At 42.6% G+C, this 13,566-nt stretch overlaps 1 protein-coding gene across 6 annotated transcripts in view; it reads left to right on the forward strand.

Moving 5' to 3' along the window:
- Positions 1-13,566, forward strand: part of lef1 (lymphoid enhancer-binding factor 1) — a 52,146-nt gene that overhangs the window by 33,713 nt on the left and 4,867 nt on the right. Inside the window, exons 6-10 of one of the 6 annotated variants that reach the window (XM_088075947.1) lie at positions 2,177-2,296; positions 3,032-3,194; positions 3,985-4,092; positions 5,880-5,919; positions 7,080-7,121. In XM_088075947.1, coding sequence (XP_087932073.1) covers positions 2,177-2,296; positions 3,032-3,194; positions 3,985-4,092; positions 5,880-5,919; positions 7,080-7,114 — 466 coding nt within the window. In that variant the 3' untranslated portion in view covers positions 7,115-7,121. Of the gene's footprint in view, positions 1-2,176; positions 2,297-3,031; positions 3,195-3,984; positions 4,093-5,870; positions 5,920-7,079; positions 7,122-13,566 lie in introns of all 6 variants that reach the window. The other 5 variants (XM_088075946.1, XM_042485657.2, XM_088075944.1 and 2 more) reach the window with 5 other exon arrangements.

The raw sequence follows: 13,566 nt of genomic DNA on the forward strand, positions 1-13,566 counted from the left end.
GGAAGTATTGTGTTTGCAGCACTGAACATTGCTGATCAGAAAATTTTAATGCTTCACAAGAATTTTTGTTTTTACAACAAAATAAACAGCAAACCAGCTGAATGAAACAACCACAACATGATGACTTTTGAAACATAGAAGAATAGAGACACAGACATAATGAACCCACTGATAACTCAGTGAAAATGATTTATTATTTCAGAAGAAAAGTCTCAAAGAGTCTGAGACAGTGACCAGGAAAGAAAAGCATATCTGGAGATTTCCTCATGCTTAGAAGAAAATTGATATTCAAAACACTTTAGAAAGAAACCCAAACAAGTGGAAACAGATTTTAAAAAACACTAAAGACCACAAAACATTACTGTGTCAGTTCTTCTTATTTTGCCTGATCTTCATTGTTCTTGAGGTGCAGTGAGGAGGCAACACAAGCAAAACTCATGCTCTGCATCACTTGTAGTTACCGTACTTCCTTTGATATTAATGGGATAGAGCACAAAACAAAAAAAATCCCATGTAATCATACACCATTGGCACCCAATGTTTTTTTTGTTTTGTTTTTTTTATAAGAGAAGAAGGTCACTTTGTGACCTCTTATACTTTAGGAAAAAGGCATGTTCTTTCTGAATATTTAGCATTTAAAGGGATAGTTCGGATCTTTTGAAGTGGGGTTGTATCGGTTACTTATCAATAGTCAGTGTATTACATGCTTTAGATGTCGGCACACCACCAGTTTGGAGAAGCAAAATGGAGCCTGACACTGCTGATAAGCAGTCTCCGGTTGTGGATTTTGGTCCGCGGCAAATTGTATTTTAGCCACCTGAAAAAGACCCACCTAAAAAAATCAGTTTTAAGTTAACGCTATATTTAGAATACCTTTACTAAACCTTGTGTGACGAAGGTAAATCAGTGATTTGTCACACAGAGTTCAAGCTATTATGTATTCAAAGCCAGGCTCCATTGAGAAAAACAGTGATTTAATTTAAATGAACACAGGAGCTTCCGCTCTACTGCTGCCTCGATCATTTATTTTGTTTGTGTTATTGTTTGACTTTGGGGTTGTACAGTTTGCCAAAGTCACACAATAACACAAACTAACTGTATCTGCTGGTCTACCACTGCTCAGTCAGAGTTTAGCAAGCCAGAGTTACTGTACTTCTCAGCAGAGTCTGATATTTTGAACTAAAGTCGTTAACGGCTTCCCCATCAGAACAGGCTGTCTGATGGAGAGGCAAAGCGGTGAAAAAACTCTCAATGTAGTGTGCACTTAAACTATTTAGGATTTTCTTAGGTTGGACTTTGCGGACTCCAGCCTCCTTCTCCAAACTGGGAGTGTGTCAACAGACTTCCACTGTATGTAATACACTGTAGGCACTTCAGTCAGTCGAAGACCCCTGTCAACTGAGAGTGCTTAAGGTCGATCAGTCTTTTTTTTTGATCCGTCATTAGTGCTGTTAGCTCGCTTACTGCATTGCATTAATGTTGCGGGTCCTGCTGAACCAACATCAAACTTAAACCCTATATGGATGTGTATATATATATATATATATATATATATATATATATATATATATATATATATATATATATATATATATATATATATATATACACACACACACAATATTGCTGAATATTTATATTGAACCACCAAATCTGATTTGACTGGCAAACTTCTGAGTTGGGTACAGCCCTAATTCACTTTTTGTGGATTTAATATTATTTCTTTAAATGCTAAATATTCTAAAAGACACCTCTTTCCTACAGCATCAGAGTAGAGGGTCACAAGGACATATGCTTTATATCAAGAGATGACAATTTAAAAAGGCTGGGTTACACTGGCTTATATGATCATAAGGGAATTTATTTGTCTTTCACTCTATGCCATTTAGAAACAAGGAACTTTGATAACCAGAGAGCCATTGTTTCAGTGAGTTGTGCTTGTGTATGCCCTCTCACTACACCTCATGCAACTCCACTTTAAAAATCTGAAAAATCCCTGTCACATCTAACATCAAGCAAATAAACACATGTGCATAGACTTCTTTACTTGTTTGTGCACATGCTGTTGTAAGTGTGTATCCACTATCACTGGACATGCAGGGCACCCTTTTCCATGCAACTGTCCTTCTTCATCCTCTCTTAATTAATCAAAGCCTGCTGTCTGCTGTTATTGCAGGTTCTCACACCACATGGTGCCCGGCCCCCCAGGTCCCCACGCCACAGGGATCCCCCACCCGGCCATCGTCAACCCACAGGTCAAACACGAGCCTCCGCATGAAACAGATATCATGCACATGTGAGTCCTGCAAACACAGAATGCCTTCATCAAACACTCTCACTCTTTTCTGAGACGACACACTTCCAGGTATTTGTGCACTCCACCACGACAGTAGGCCATTGCTGAGCAAACCCTCTGTCAGAGCCTTGTTCTCATTCCCTTGATGTGAGCAGATAAGCAGCGAGTGCCCGTGCTCTACTGATAACAGGCCTATGCTTCATTCGGCCTCAGGGATCACAACACACTTAGCCAGCAACAGATACAGGTCCTAGATTAGTGCTCGGATGAACTGAATTCGCATCCCCAGTGTGTGCAGTGGGAAGTGCTGTGAGCGCCCTGAAGTGGTTATCGCTGATATTTCCATTATTCATGGCCATTCCGACACCAAGACTGTACTTTATCAAAAAGGTTGTTAGAAAGTAAGTCAGGAGTAGGAGCAGAGTGTCTTTGAGTGTGAGCATTTGGTTTTAAGCGATTGCCAATGTGCTGTGGACGAGAAGGTTTGGTTGCCATTACTGGTGGAGTAATCTCTCTGCATGAAGGGCTGCGACTGTGCAACTGCACATGATTAAAGAGGCAGGGGCCCGTGGCGTGGCAACCCCTCTCACGCTGCCTCACCATACGCTGACAGCAACCAGACCCTCGCTGCTTTTGTCGCCACTGCGGCACCACAACATCCCCTCTTCTTTTTGCTATTTTGTATCCCCCTTTTCTTTACCTCCACCCGTGGTGTTGTTGTTATTGTCTTTACAGGAAACCCCAGCACGAACAGAGAAAGGAGCAGGAGCCCAAAAGACCGCACATCAAGAAGCCGCTAAACGCCTTCATGCTCTACATGAAAGAAATGCGTGCGAACGTGGTCGCCGAGTGCACGCTGAAGGAGAGTGCCGCCATCAATCAGATCCTGGGACGAAGGGTAGGTCAAAAAGTCTGCACCCCGATGCACCGATCTCTTTGTCTCTGCAGTTTATCTTTGGTGACTGAGTTAAAGCGCCAAAAGATCACAGCTCAAACCGTGGCTCTAAAGCGTCCACATGGACTGACTTCCGGGGCCCAATTAGTTATAAAAAAGAACAGATATCCCTCTCTCTATTAACATACAGTCTTTTATGAACTAGTTGTGATTATTGTCATAATGATTGCCCCAGCCAATTACTTCCTTCTCAGCAGCACAGATACAGACTGCCTATCTAACTGACATTTAATCAAATTGGCTTTAATAAAATATGCCTGGATAATGGCACGGTTGGAAATGACAAAATTTGTTCCTTTTGAGGATTGGGAAAAGAGTGGAACCACAGAGCCATGTTAAAAGCCTTAACGAATAGGCCTAGCGGTTGAGGCAGCCAGCCACAGCAAAGCCTAGTTTGTGGCCTGCATAGGGTAATTGCTCGCTGACATAGTTTGAATAAAAAGCGCTGCTAAATTGGAACCAGTGTTTTGATATGAAATCAAAGTTTTTTTTTTTTCCGTCTCTTCTCTCCCTCCCTCTGACTCTTGTGCATGTTAATCTCTTCATCATGTGTCCCCCTTCTTCTTTCTCCCTCTTTTATCCCCTACACCACACGTTTGGAAGTTGAAAAGATTTTTTTTTTTCTTTTTACCAAAACACCAGCACACTTCTCTATGCAAGGAACATGCAAGTGCATGCCAGTAATTGACTGTATGCTATTTTTTCCCCCTAATCTCCTTTTGTACTGAAACAGTGGCATGCTTTATCTCGGGAAGAGCAAGCTAAGTATTATGAGTTAGCCCGCAAGGAACGGCAGCTCCACATGCAGCTCTACCCTGGCTGGTCCGCTCGAGACAATTATGTAAGTATCAACAGAACAGATTGGCAGAGGTGCGCGTGCGTGTGTGTATGTTGATTTATGTTGTTTGTTTATGTCAGTGTTGCATGACTTGCTCTTTAAGTGGCGCACACACACTAATTCACACTAGTCGGCTCCATGCTAATAAGGTCCATTTTCGGACCCTTTGTTTCAGCCTAATGTGTAATTCATAACACTGTGATTATATTACCATCCACAGTAAAATGGATTGTAGTATCATGGACATTATTATTGCCACAGTGAGTGAAAACTGCCTGGTAATGGTTTTGCTAGTCTTTGATGTTCCATATCAGCATGGAGCTTCGGATGTAAAAAGCACCTGTTAGACTGCGTCAAGGAGGATGGATCATGCATACAGCATTCAGCAGCAGCAACCTTTGCTCCTCTAGCTGCCCATTTTGTTTGTGAATGTGGGAGGTTCAGCTGGATTTAAGATGCAGTCTGTTTTTTGGTGTCTATCAACAGTGTGCATGCGTGCATATGTGTTTTTGCTTGGAAGTTGTCACATGTGTCTCTCTGGCGTGAATGAATTTGTGTGAGAGAGAGAGAGAGAGAGAGAGCACCAGCCTTTATTAAAAGTGTGGCTCCGGCACTCACATTCACTCCACCACCAAAGTGCTTTGTGGTGTTTATCTGCCTCCCCTCGGACACCGACAGCATCCCCCTCCTCCTTCTGCCTCCACTGCTCCACTGCCAAAATGCCTCGCTGAGGGGGAGACAGTTTCGCAGCTTTGCTCCCAGTGAAGCACACCACAGTTAAAGATACACAGCATCAGCTAGTGACAGTCAGCCCATTTAATTTCCTGCTTTGTTAGTACAAACATATTTGACGGGTAAGAGCAAAAAAAAGTAGAGGACTGGCTTTCTACTTGGCATACCAAAGAGATAAAGGGAAACGATATGTTTAACGCAAAACATTTCTTACAAGTAAATTTTGTATCCCTGAAAGCGCCATTCTGCGACCCCTCCCACAAACAAAATCTTCAGCTGCACACAGGCAGCACATCATGCCTGGAAACACCCAAAATAGGTAACGTACTGGCATGGAGAGCGTGCAGCATTCATAGTTTTGCTGTGTACCCCCTCTCTCATCCTTTCTCTCACCCACTCTCACTTAGTCTGTCGTCTTCCCTGTCTGCCGCAGCAGTAGAAGGCAGATTAGCTCATGAATAAGTGGATTAGCAGACTTTGCAGCAGGAAACCAAAGTGCTGCTCATATTTGACTAGAACGACTCTACGCTGCTATCTATACCTATAGTCTCCCCCCTGGGGATTTAGCATAAGCTATAAATCCTTACACACTCCCACCACCTCTCTGGAAAGAGAGTGGTGCTCTTCACAGTCGTTGAGCTAGACTAGCCTAATTGCAGTGAGCATTTTTAATTGCACTTCATGTTAATATTTGTCATTAGAGGGACTTCAAAGGCAGTGGAAATATGACACAGACTGGTCACAGCGGCAGGACAAGCTGTCTGTAGTCTGTTAGGATGGTCACAAGTAAAAAAAAAAAAGGCCTAAAAATGATAGAAGTCATTTGCGACCAGCTGAAAGCAGCACACTTAACATCAGCTCACACTCTCTTGGGTTGGTCCGTCCCTCTCAGCGTGGCAGTTTGTGGCGGAGTCCGGAGTCCAGGGGATGCTGGTTGGATGCCCAGCAGGGGATGAGTGAACATGGCAGTCAGCAGCAGGATATCAGAGTGGTCTAGTGAGCGTGAGTGCTGGAGCCACACTTTATGTGTTCCTCTGTATATTTTTTAGGGAAAGAAGAAGAAGCGGAAGAGGGAGAAGATGCAGGAATCAGCCCCAGGTAAGCAACTGTCCCTCCAGTTCCTTGTTTGTTTTTATTGTCTGTTGCATTTTGAAGTTGCGAGTTACACCATCTTTCCATAGACTACACATGATTGTTTACAGCTGCTACATTTTTACTAATAAAAACTCCGTAAAGCTATAAAAATTCTCCCTATTGACAGGGACAAACGCCTATAAAAGTGACAAGTGGAGGTACAGTACTGTGCAAAATTCTTAGGCTACCTTTCTTGTTTCAGCAAGGTTATAGTGATTGTACATGTATATTTCTCAGTAATTATTCCACTAAAATACAACCAGAATATACAGGAAATGTATATACAGTACAAAACAAAACAATTTGAACAGTATAAAGTTACAAGTATTTAGTGTGACCTCTCTTTCTACTTAGTATGTTTTGAACACTCTTAGGCAGACAACATGAGATTTACTATACTAGTCCTCTGGTGTATTTACACCATGTTATATTCCAGACTTGTCCAAACCTCAGTATTGTTTGTTTGAGCTATCTTTTTGTGATGGTTGTAAGATTCCATGTTTCGCACTTAATATTGACTTCAGATTGACAAAACCATTTTGTTCTGACTTTTTTGGTGTTTTAATGCATTGTACATTCTGTCTCTGTAGTCTTTGTTTGACTGAGAAATTAAAAAATAAATATCCTCATTACAACTTTGCCAACACAACAAATCTGTGGAGGCCTAAGACTTTTGCACAGTAGTGTATACTCTAAACTAGTGTCACCTACTATCCTTATTCAGTAGACTGGCTTGACTGTGCCGGCCTTTACTCAGCTTTCTTGCAGACTTTCTTTGTATACATCCCGCCATCCATTTGTCCCTTGCCTCTCTCTCATCCCCGTCTTCACAAATTACACCTACTTTGGGATTAGTCTGTCCATTCTATGCGACTACTTACCGACTCTGGGCTTTGCACTATTTGTTTGCCTGCTGCACTACAGTGTGTCTTTCTGCTGACCTTGTTTAGCTGCGCTTATGAGCCTCCTCTCAGTACTGCAACTGTAATCCATTGAGAATTACATTTTAAGTAAAATGCATTTTTTTTGGTCTGTACACCCTGCTGTCCACACTCTGGACAGTACAGATCTGTGCCGTTCAGGATTCGTCAAAATTTTTTTAAAAAAGATGCAATTTTCTGCAGGTACAGGCCAGAGAATGAAAACGGCGTACATCTGAGAATATGGTAAGACAAACCCCTCTATCCCCTCCCTGTCTGATCAGTTCAATATATGTCAAGTCTTTTTTAAACTGCTAAACACTGACTCGAGAGTATGTACTCACAGACTAATCCTGAAAAGGGTCCACCCTAACCTCGCCATAGTCATTGTGTCAGTGGTGTTAAGGCCTGAAGAGGGATTGTGCTTTGTGTGTGGAGTTTGCTCAATGGCCTCAGCACAATGGCCATTGGATTTTTTTCTGTGTTTGTGTGTATGCAAACGTGCATGTGTGCGTTGAATTCAATGTTTTTTTTTGTTTGTCGAGCATGGGTTGGATTAAAGGTCAGATGTTGTGTCAGCAGTTTGTGGCTTATTTTTCATCCATCATGAGTTCGAAAAAATAAAAAGAGTTTTGAAAAATATGGCTGAATAAATCAGACAGCTCATCCACTCAGTGTTTTCTAAACATGGACTAAGTAATACATCTGAAAACAGTTTTACTAGCCCAGAACTTTTTTTTTTTCTTCTAAGATGTCAGCTCAGCCCCATATGGACTACATGTGTTGTCTCTCTCTGCATCTTTGTGAAGCAGAGCAGGATCCAGCAGCTTGTTTGGCAGGAACTTAATGAGATGCTATACCTTAATAAGATTTCATGGTATCTGGGATTTCAGGGTGTCTATAATGCCTTCATAACAAAGGCACTCCGTAGTGGTTTTTTTGGGGGGGTTTTTGGTATTTTTTTTTACATGTAAATGATATGCTGAGATATATTGATTCAGATGACATGTCAAACCTTCACAGAACTGTCACCTATGCTTTTTTTGTGCAAAGAAGGTTTAATGTTCCCAATATGTGGCAAAGGCAACTCTATTGTCAGTGTCTTTCTGGATCTGTTTGCCCCCCCCCCTTGAGTCTGGTAGCATCCTGTTTTTCCGCTCCCTTTCGGCAGCAGAAAAAGTCGGGCAGATGTGGCAAATCTGGTCTTACGTCGAAATCACCCCAACCAGACAAAGGTTTTCCACTTGATCGATTCCTGACCCGGTGGCTCTCTGTGAACCCAAAATTGGTCTGCTTTTCTTTTCCTTTTTTTTCACTCTTCTTTTTTCACCACAGACAGTTTTCAAAGCGCAGAGAGAGCAAGCGCTAAAAAGCACTTTATCTCTGATCCAATAATTAGCAGCGCCTAGCCGCAGCGGGATGGACACCCTTGCTGATTCTCAGTGACAGCCTTAAACTAATATGCATAATACCAAGGATACTGCCACAACTCCCCAAGCCCTCAATTTATGCAGATCCCAAAGAGCTGGATTGAGGTTAGCTTGGTGTAGACGCCAAAAAAACATCTTTAAATGAACTCGTTTGTCTATTTCTTTTCATCTGCCCTCGCCTCTACCCCATCGGTGTCTCCTCCATATGAAAAATCTGAAAGGACATTTTGTTAATGAGTTAATTTTGAAGATGTAACTCGAACACCTTTTTGTAGGATGTTGAACACTCGCTCCATCAGTTTTTATTTATAGCATCTGTACATTCAAAACGAAGATCAGCATAACAAAGTGGAGTGCTCCACTCTTGGTCGATTTTTTGAAGGGAAAATTGACTTAATGCGTTTTCATATTAACATATTTTATGGCTTCTGCTGAGTTTTTCTGCCTGTGAGGCAAACCAGGAGTTGAGTAGTGGAGCAGTGTTTTATGGCTTGACGTTGGTTCTCTTTGTTATCTTTAGCATGTCAAACACTGGGGCCGCCACACAGCTGGCTCTCACCACAGTGGAACAGCACTCTGAGAAGTCATTACTCTGACAATGTGAAATTAGGGTTTCCGTCTCTTCCCCTCGTCACTCCGTGCCCCAGCCCCTGTTTTTTTCAACTGACTGGAAATGTGCAGTTTTAACTCCTCCTGTCCTCACTGGTTCTGCGACCCTCTTTATTTAGTTTCTCTCTGTCTTGCTTCCTCTCGTGCTGTTTGCCTTTTGTCTGACTAAGCCCGCTGATTCACAGCCTTTTGAGATAGTTATCTGGCCGAGACACATGCGTGCCCTCCAGGCTTTTTCCCGTTTCAGCCACTGCACATTTTTTTCACAGGGGGGAGACACTCTTAACAAAGGTGGCTTTTTAATCTGGCCTGCGAGGGCTGTACACGGAGTTGCAAACACCTGCAAACTGCCATAAAACTGAGTAATGTTGTTGCGGTGATCTTTTGTTGACATGCAAAATAGATACCAGTTTTCCCATTCACTTGTGCAAGACACTGTATTTTAAATCAGGTTATCCAGGATATCCTTTCTAAAATGACACTTTACAATTAATAAAGTTTGGTAAGTGCATCGAGGGTCATTTCTAACCACATGTCCTGGCCTAGAAACATGAAAGAAAGTGTTGTTCAAGCCGGAGCTTTGGTGGCCACTCTCTCTCCTCCTCTTTCTGTCTGAGTCGTGCCCCGGCTCTGCTCCCTCTGATGTGTGCAGCCAGAAGTCAGCTGTCAAAAGACTTTGATGAGCGAGGAGTAGAAGAAGAGGAGAGAGGAGGGCGTGAGTGTGTTGGGGTGGGGGTAAGAAAAGGGCCAGAAGAAAATCCCTCATTCTCTCGAGTTCTGAGTTTACCCAATCTCTCTCAACTGCCACTCATCCTCAGTCTCCATCCCCCATTTCTTTCCCCTTTTTCTCCCTTTTCTTTATTTGTTGCCTCTCATCTTCTCTCCCTCATCACTCTCCGCACATTTCTCTCTCACACACACACACACACACACACATGTGAGCAGCCAGCCACACACTCCGGCTGCAATTAGGCAAGATTCAGCGTCTGCCTCTATTTCCCGAGCCGTTTCAATTTGGCACCGAGCCTCTAGGCCACTGCGGCACAGCCCAGTGCCTCCACACCCCGCCTTATTAGTGACCTGGGATAATTGGGGAAGGAATCCGGATTGCAAAACTGACTCTGGGAGTCGCTTTGAGCAGCGCGCAGGAGATGAGAGGATGTTTTTAGAACTGTACTTTCACACATGCATAAAAAATGGGGGGAAAAATAGTTATGAGTGGGAGGTGGAGGAGAGAGATTTGGGCTTAAATCAGAGCGACGCCCCGGCTAATGTTTCTGTGGGTAGGAAATAGAATCGGAAATGTTCACCCCCACAGTCCTCTCACTCCCCATGACCTCCACAAAGCCCACTCTGTGAAGAAAAATGACCCTCTCAGCACTTAGAATATGGATTTCCAGAGGGTGGTCGTATGTCAAACTCGATGCAACTTAAGTTTGTGGTTTTGGCTCAGAAGTACAAATCTGAGTTGTCTTCTCCCAGCCTGGCAACCTTCAGAGGGGGGTATAACCCTCCTAAATGTCTTTGTTTACATGTGAGCAAATGCAGCTATACTGCTCCCATTGTTTAGACTGGGGCTTGAAATTTGTTTTGATTGAGTCACGGGCCTATTGTGTTGTGGTTTGGCCAGCTGCAGTAACAGTATGAGGGTCCAGTCTCTTGGCTTTTTGTGATGTCTTCTCCACTTCCTCTCTCTATCTCTGTGTCTCTCCCCCTCCACCTCCTCCCCCTCTCTCTCAGCCTCACCCCTGTGGCTCCTTGAGGCACTACAGCCCTTTTCGGAAGAGGCGGAGATATATGACCTTATAAAACGCTCCCCCTCGTGAGATGCTTATCTCTGAATGAAAGGCCCCCAGGTAACACAGGGGCACAGACAGGAAGAGGACAGGGGAGCTGGAGGAAGCAGTGTTTGTTTTTATTTTACTCATAGTCAGTCTGGCTATTGTTGAAGGAGGTAAAACCTCGACTCCAACTCATTCTTTGTTGTCCTTGTTTAGTTTATTTGAATTTATCAAAAGGACAGCATGTGATTACATTGATCATTTACAAAGAATGAAAACATCGTTGCACCAGATTTAGCCAGATGCTAATTTCCATCTGTAGCCCTACACTTAACAGACTGATGCAATTCATACTTTTACAATACAGAACACACGAAAAGCAGACTCACACATTGGGTCCAGATTTCTCCTTCGTCATTAAATCAGTCAAAGTCAGCAAATAAGAAAAATTACCACATATTCAATTTTATTTGACAAAAAGTAAATAACATGTTGGCTTAAAACACAATGAAATGAAACAAATTGCAAGAATTAAGTGCTATTAGTTAAAACTAGGGACATTTCTAGGATTTGAGGACATTGGGGGCTTAGCCTGGACCTCTGTAGAAAAAAAAGGCCAGTTCTTTTAAAAGAAATTATGCCCGCAGGTTTGGAAGGCATGTTTTGTTAAATTAAAAAAAACATTTTTTTTCCCTTCAAAATATTGGAGGATTTTTAAAATCTTTGATGCAGTCCTTTCCCCTTTTTTTGTCTTTTCTTTTTTTTATAGCTTTTTTTGTTCAATTTTGAAAGAAAACTTGCCTTTCAAACCACAGGCCTGCCAAAATAAAAATTGCCAAAATGACAGTCAGAAACAGAAATTATCATTGGATTTTCAAAGTTCCAATTGAACACATCGTGTGAGGAGAACTCAATGCATTTTCCCTGAGTCACTCAGGGAGGCTCAAGGAACAACGTCTGTAGCTTTGGGCAAAGTCGAAAACAAGACAAAACAAAACAAAAGACAGCCAGTTTTTTCACAAACTTGACATGGTTACGAGTCATTTGTGGTCAATTCAGAGTTGACCTGGGACCCACTTTAGGGCCGTGACCCACCAGTTGGGAACCACTGCCTTAAGCCATATAAGCAGTATTAGCAAATTGCACAATACAAATTACAATATGAAATATTTAAGATATATTTCAAATGGATAAAGTGCAGATGCCTTACACAATAAAACCCCTAAGTACACATTGCACAATATAAGACACATTTAACTCCACTAAAGATTTCAAAATTGTCAGCGCACATACCCACAAGGGCAGCATCTAACATCCGTACCGACTGACGCCTATCTAAGATTAGTGCTGACATGACTGATCGCTCAAAATCCAGTTTGAGTCACAAAAAAAACCTATAATATTTTGTGATATTTTTTAGATTGTCAGGGAAACTATTCCAGTCTTCCATGGCCTTGTATGAGAGGGCTGATTGGGCAAAAGCACTCCTTTCTTTGCTCCTCCTTTTCCTGCTCCTCTCCTCTGTCCTGTCGGTGAATATGAGTGGCGGCGAAAGCCTTTGAAGCGAGACCACAGCAGAGGGAGCAGTCATTGTGCCGGCTCTTTGAATGTGCGGCAAACCCCTCTCCCTCCCGACATCCCCCGGCCTGCAGCGGCTCAGACTGAGCGATGCGGGGGCACACGGCCAGACTTCAGCTGCCCGGGCCCCCCAGTGATGCCGCCTCAGATGTGGGCAACGCCTCCCCCCTCCTCCCACACCCTCCTGTACTCCCATAGTCTCACCCACACATGCCTGAGGTTTTGGGTTTTGGTGACTCCCCCTCCCCTTTCCCCTTTTGACCACAACCAGACCCCACCCTTCCCCTCTCTCCAATATTTAACACAGGCACCGTCTTCTCTCCTCTCTCTTCGCCCTCTTAGTTTCAGCCCCTCCTGACTTGACTTGTTAGTTTCTGATAGCCCCTGTGGAAAAAATACAACATCCCCTGAGTCTGCATTTTGATTGGAGGTTAAAAATTTCAAAGCTTTTTTTTAAGAGGCGATTTCTTTTATGTGGAATGTCTCAGAGCCGGAGAAAGTGCTGACAGTGCAGAGCATTTTGTTTCAAACATCGCTTTGTCTTCCAGGTGCTTTTTTTTTTTTTTATTGGCCCGCTCGTTTTTATTTTCCCCTTGTGTCTTTAAGAGTGCCGCTGCCACAAATGTAGAAAGAGGAGGCTCCTTTTGGAAAGGTGTCACCAAAGCCAGCTGTGTGATCCAGGCCAAGGTCACTGCCAAGACACACTACCGCACCAGACTCTAAATGTGTGGACAATTATACTTACTAGAGCTCCCAAGTCTGTTAGTCTGAGCCAGACTGAGCTGATCTCAGTGGATGATGTAACAAAGGGTTGGCACTTAGTGTTCACTTGATCTCAGGTTGAAACTAAAAGATGGCATCAGTTTCAGTCTTCATCAGATTTTAGAGACAACGATTTTTAGGGCTGAACTGGACTCAAAATTATGTCAGTCGAGTCGGACTTGGCTCTTTAATATAAGTATTCAACTGTTTGTTCCTCTTTTTCTTCTTAAAAGGCATTGAATCCATTAATCTAAAAATAAGACCTTAACTGGTAATAAAATGTCTAAAATAGATCTTTTAAAAGCCTTATAAATGTTAAGACATGGGAAGTAAGATTTTTCCAAATTGTTTTACTGATGTTGCATTGTAAAATCTAAATAATGAAGAATGCCTCTCGCATTAACGTTACCAAAAACATTGCAAGTTTTCTATTACAATAAATATTTGGGCAACTGTCTCCCTTATCTTAAGTAACTGATGTCACTTCATGTTTTTTTTCCCTTAAGTTTTGTCTGCTGAGAAATTTGGCTT

This window comes from Plectropomus leopardus, chromosome 3 (assembly GCF_026936395.1).
Source record: "Plectropomus leopardus strain MGB_pleo_1.0 chromosome 3, ASM2693639v1, whole genome shotgun sequence".
Classification (NCBI taxonomy): Eukaryota; Metazoa; Chordata; class Actinopteri; order Perciformes; family Serranidae; genus Plectropomus; species Plectropomus leopardus.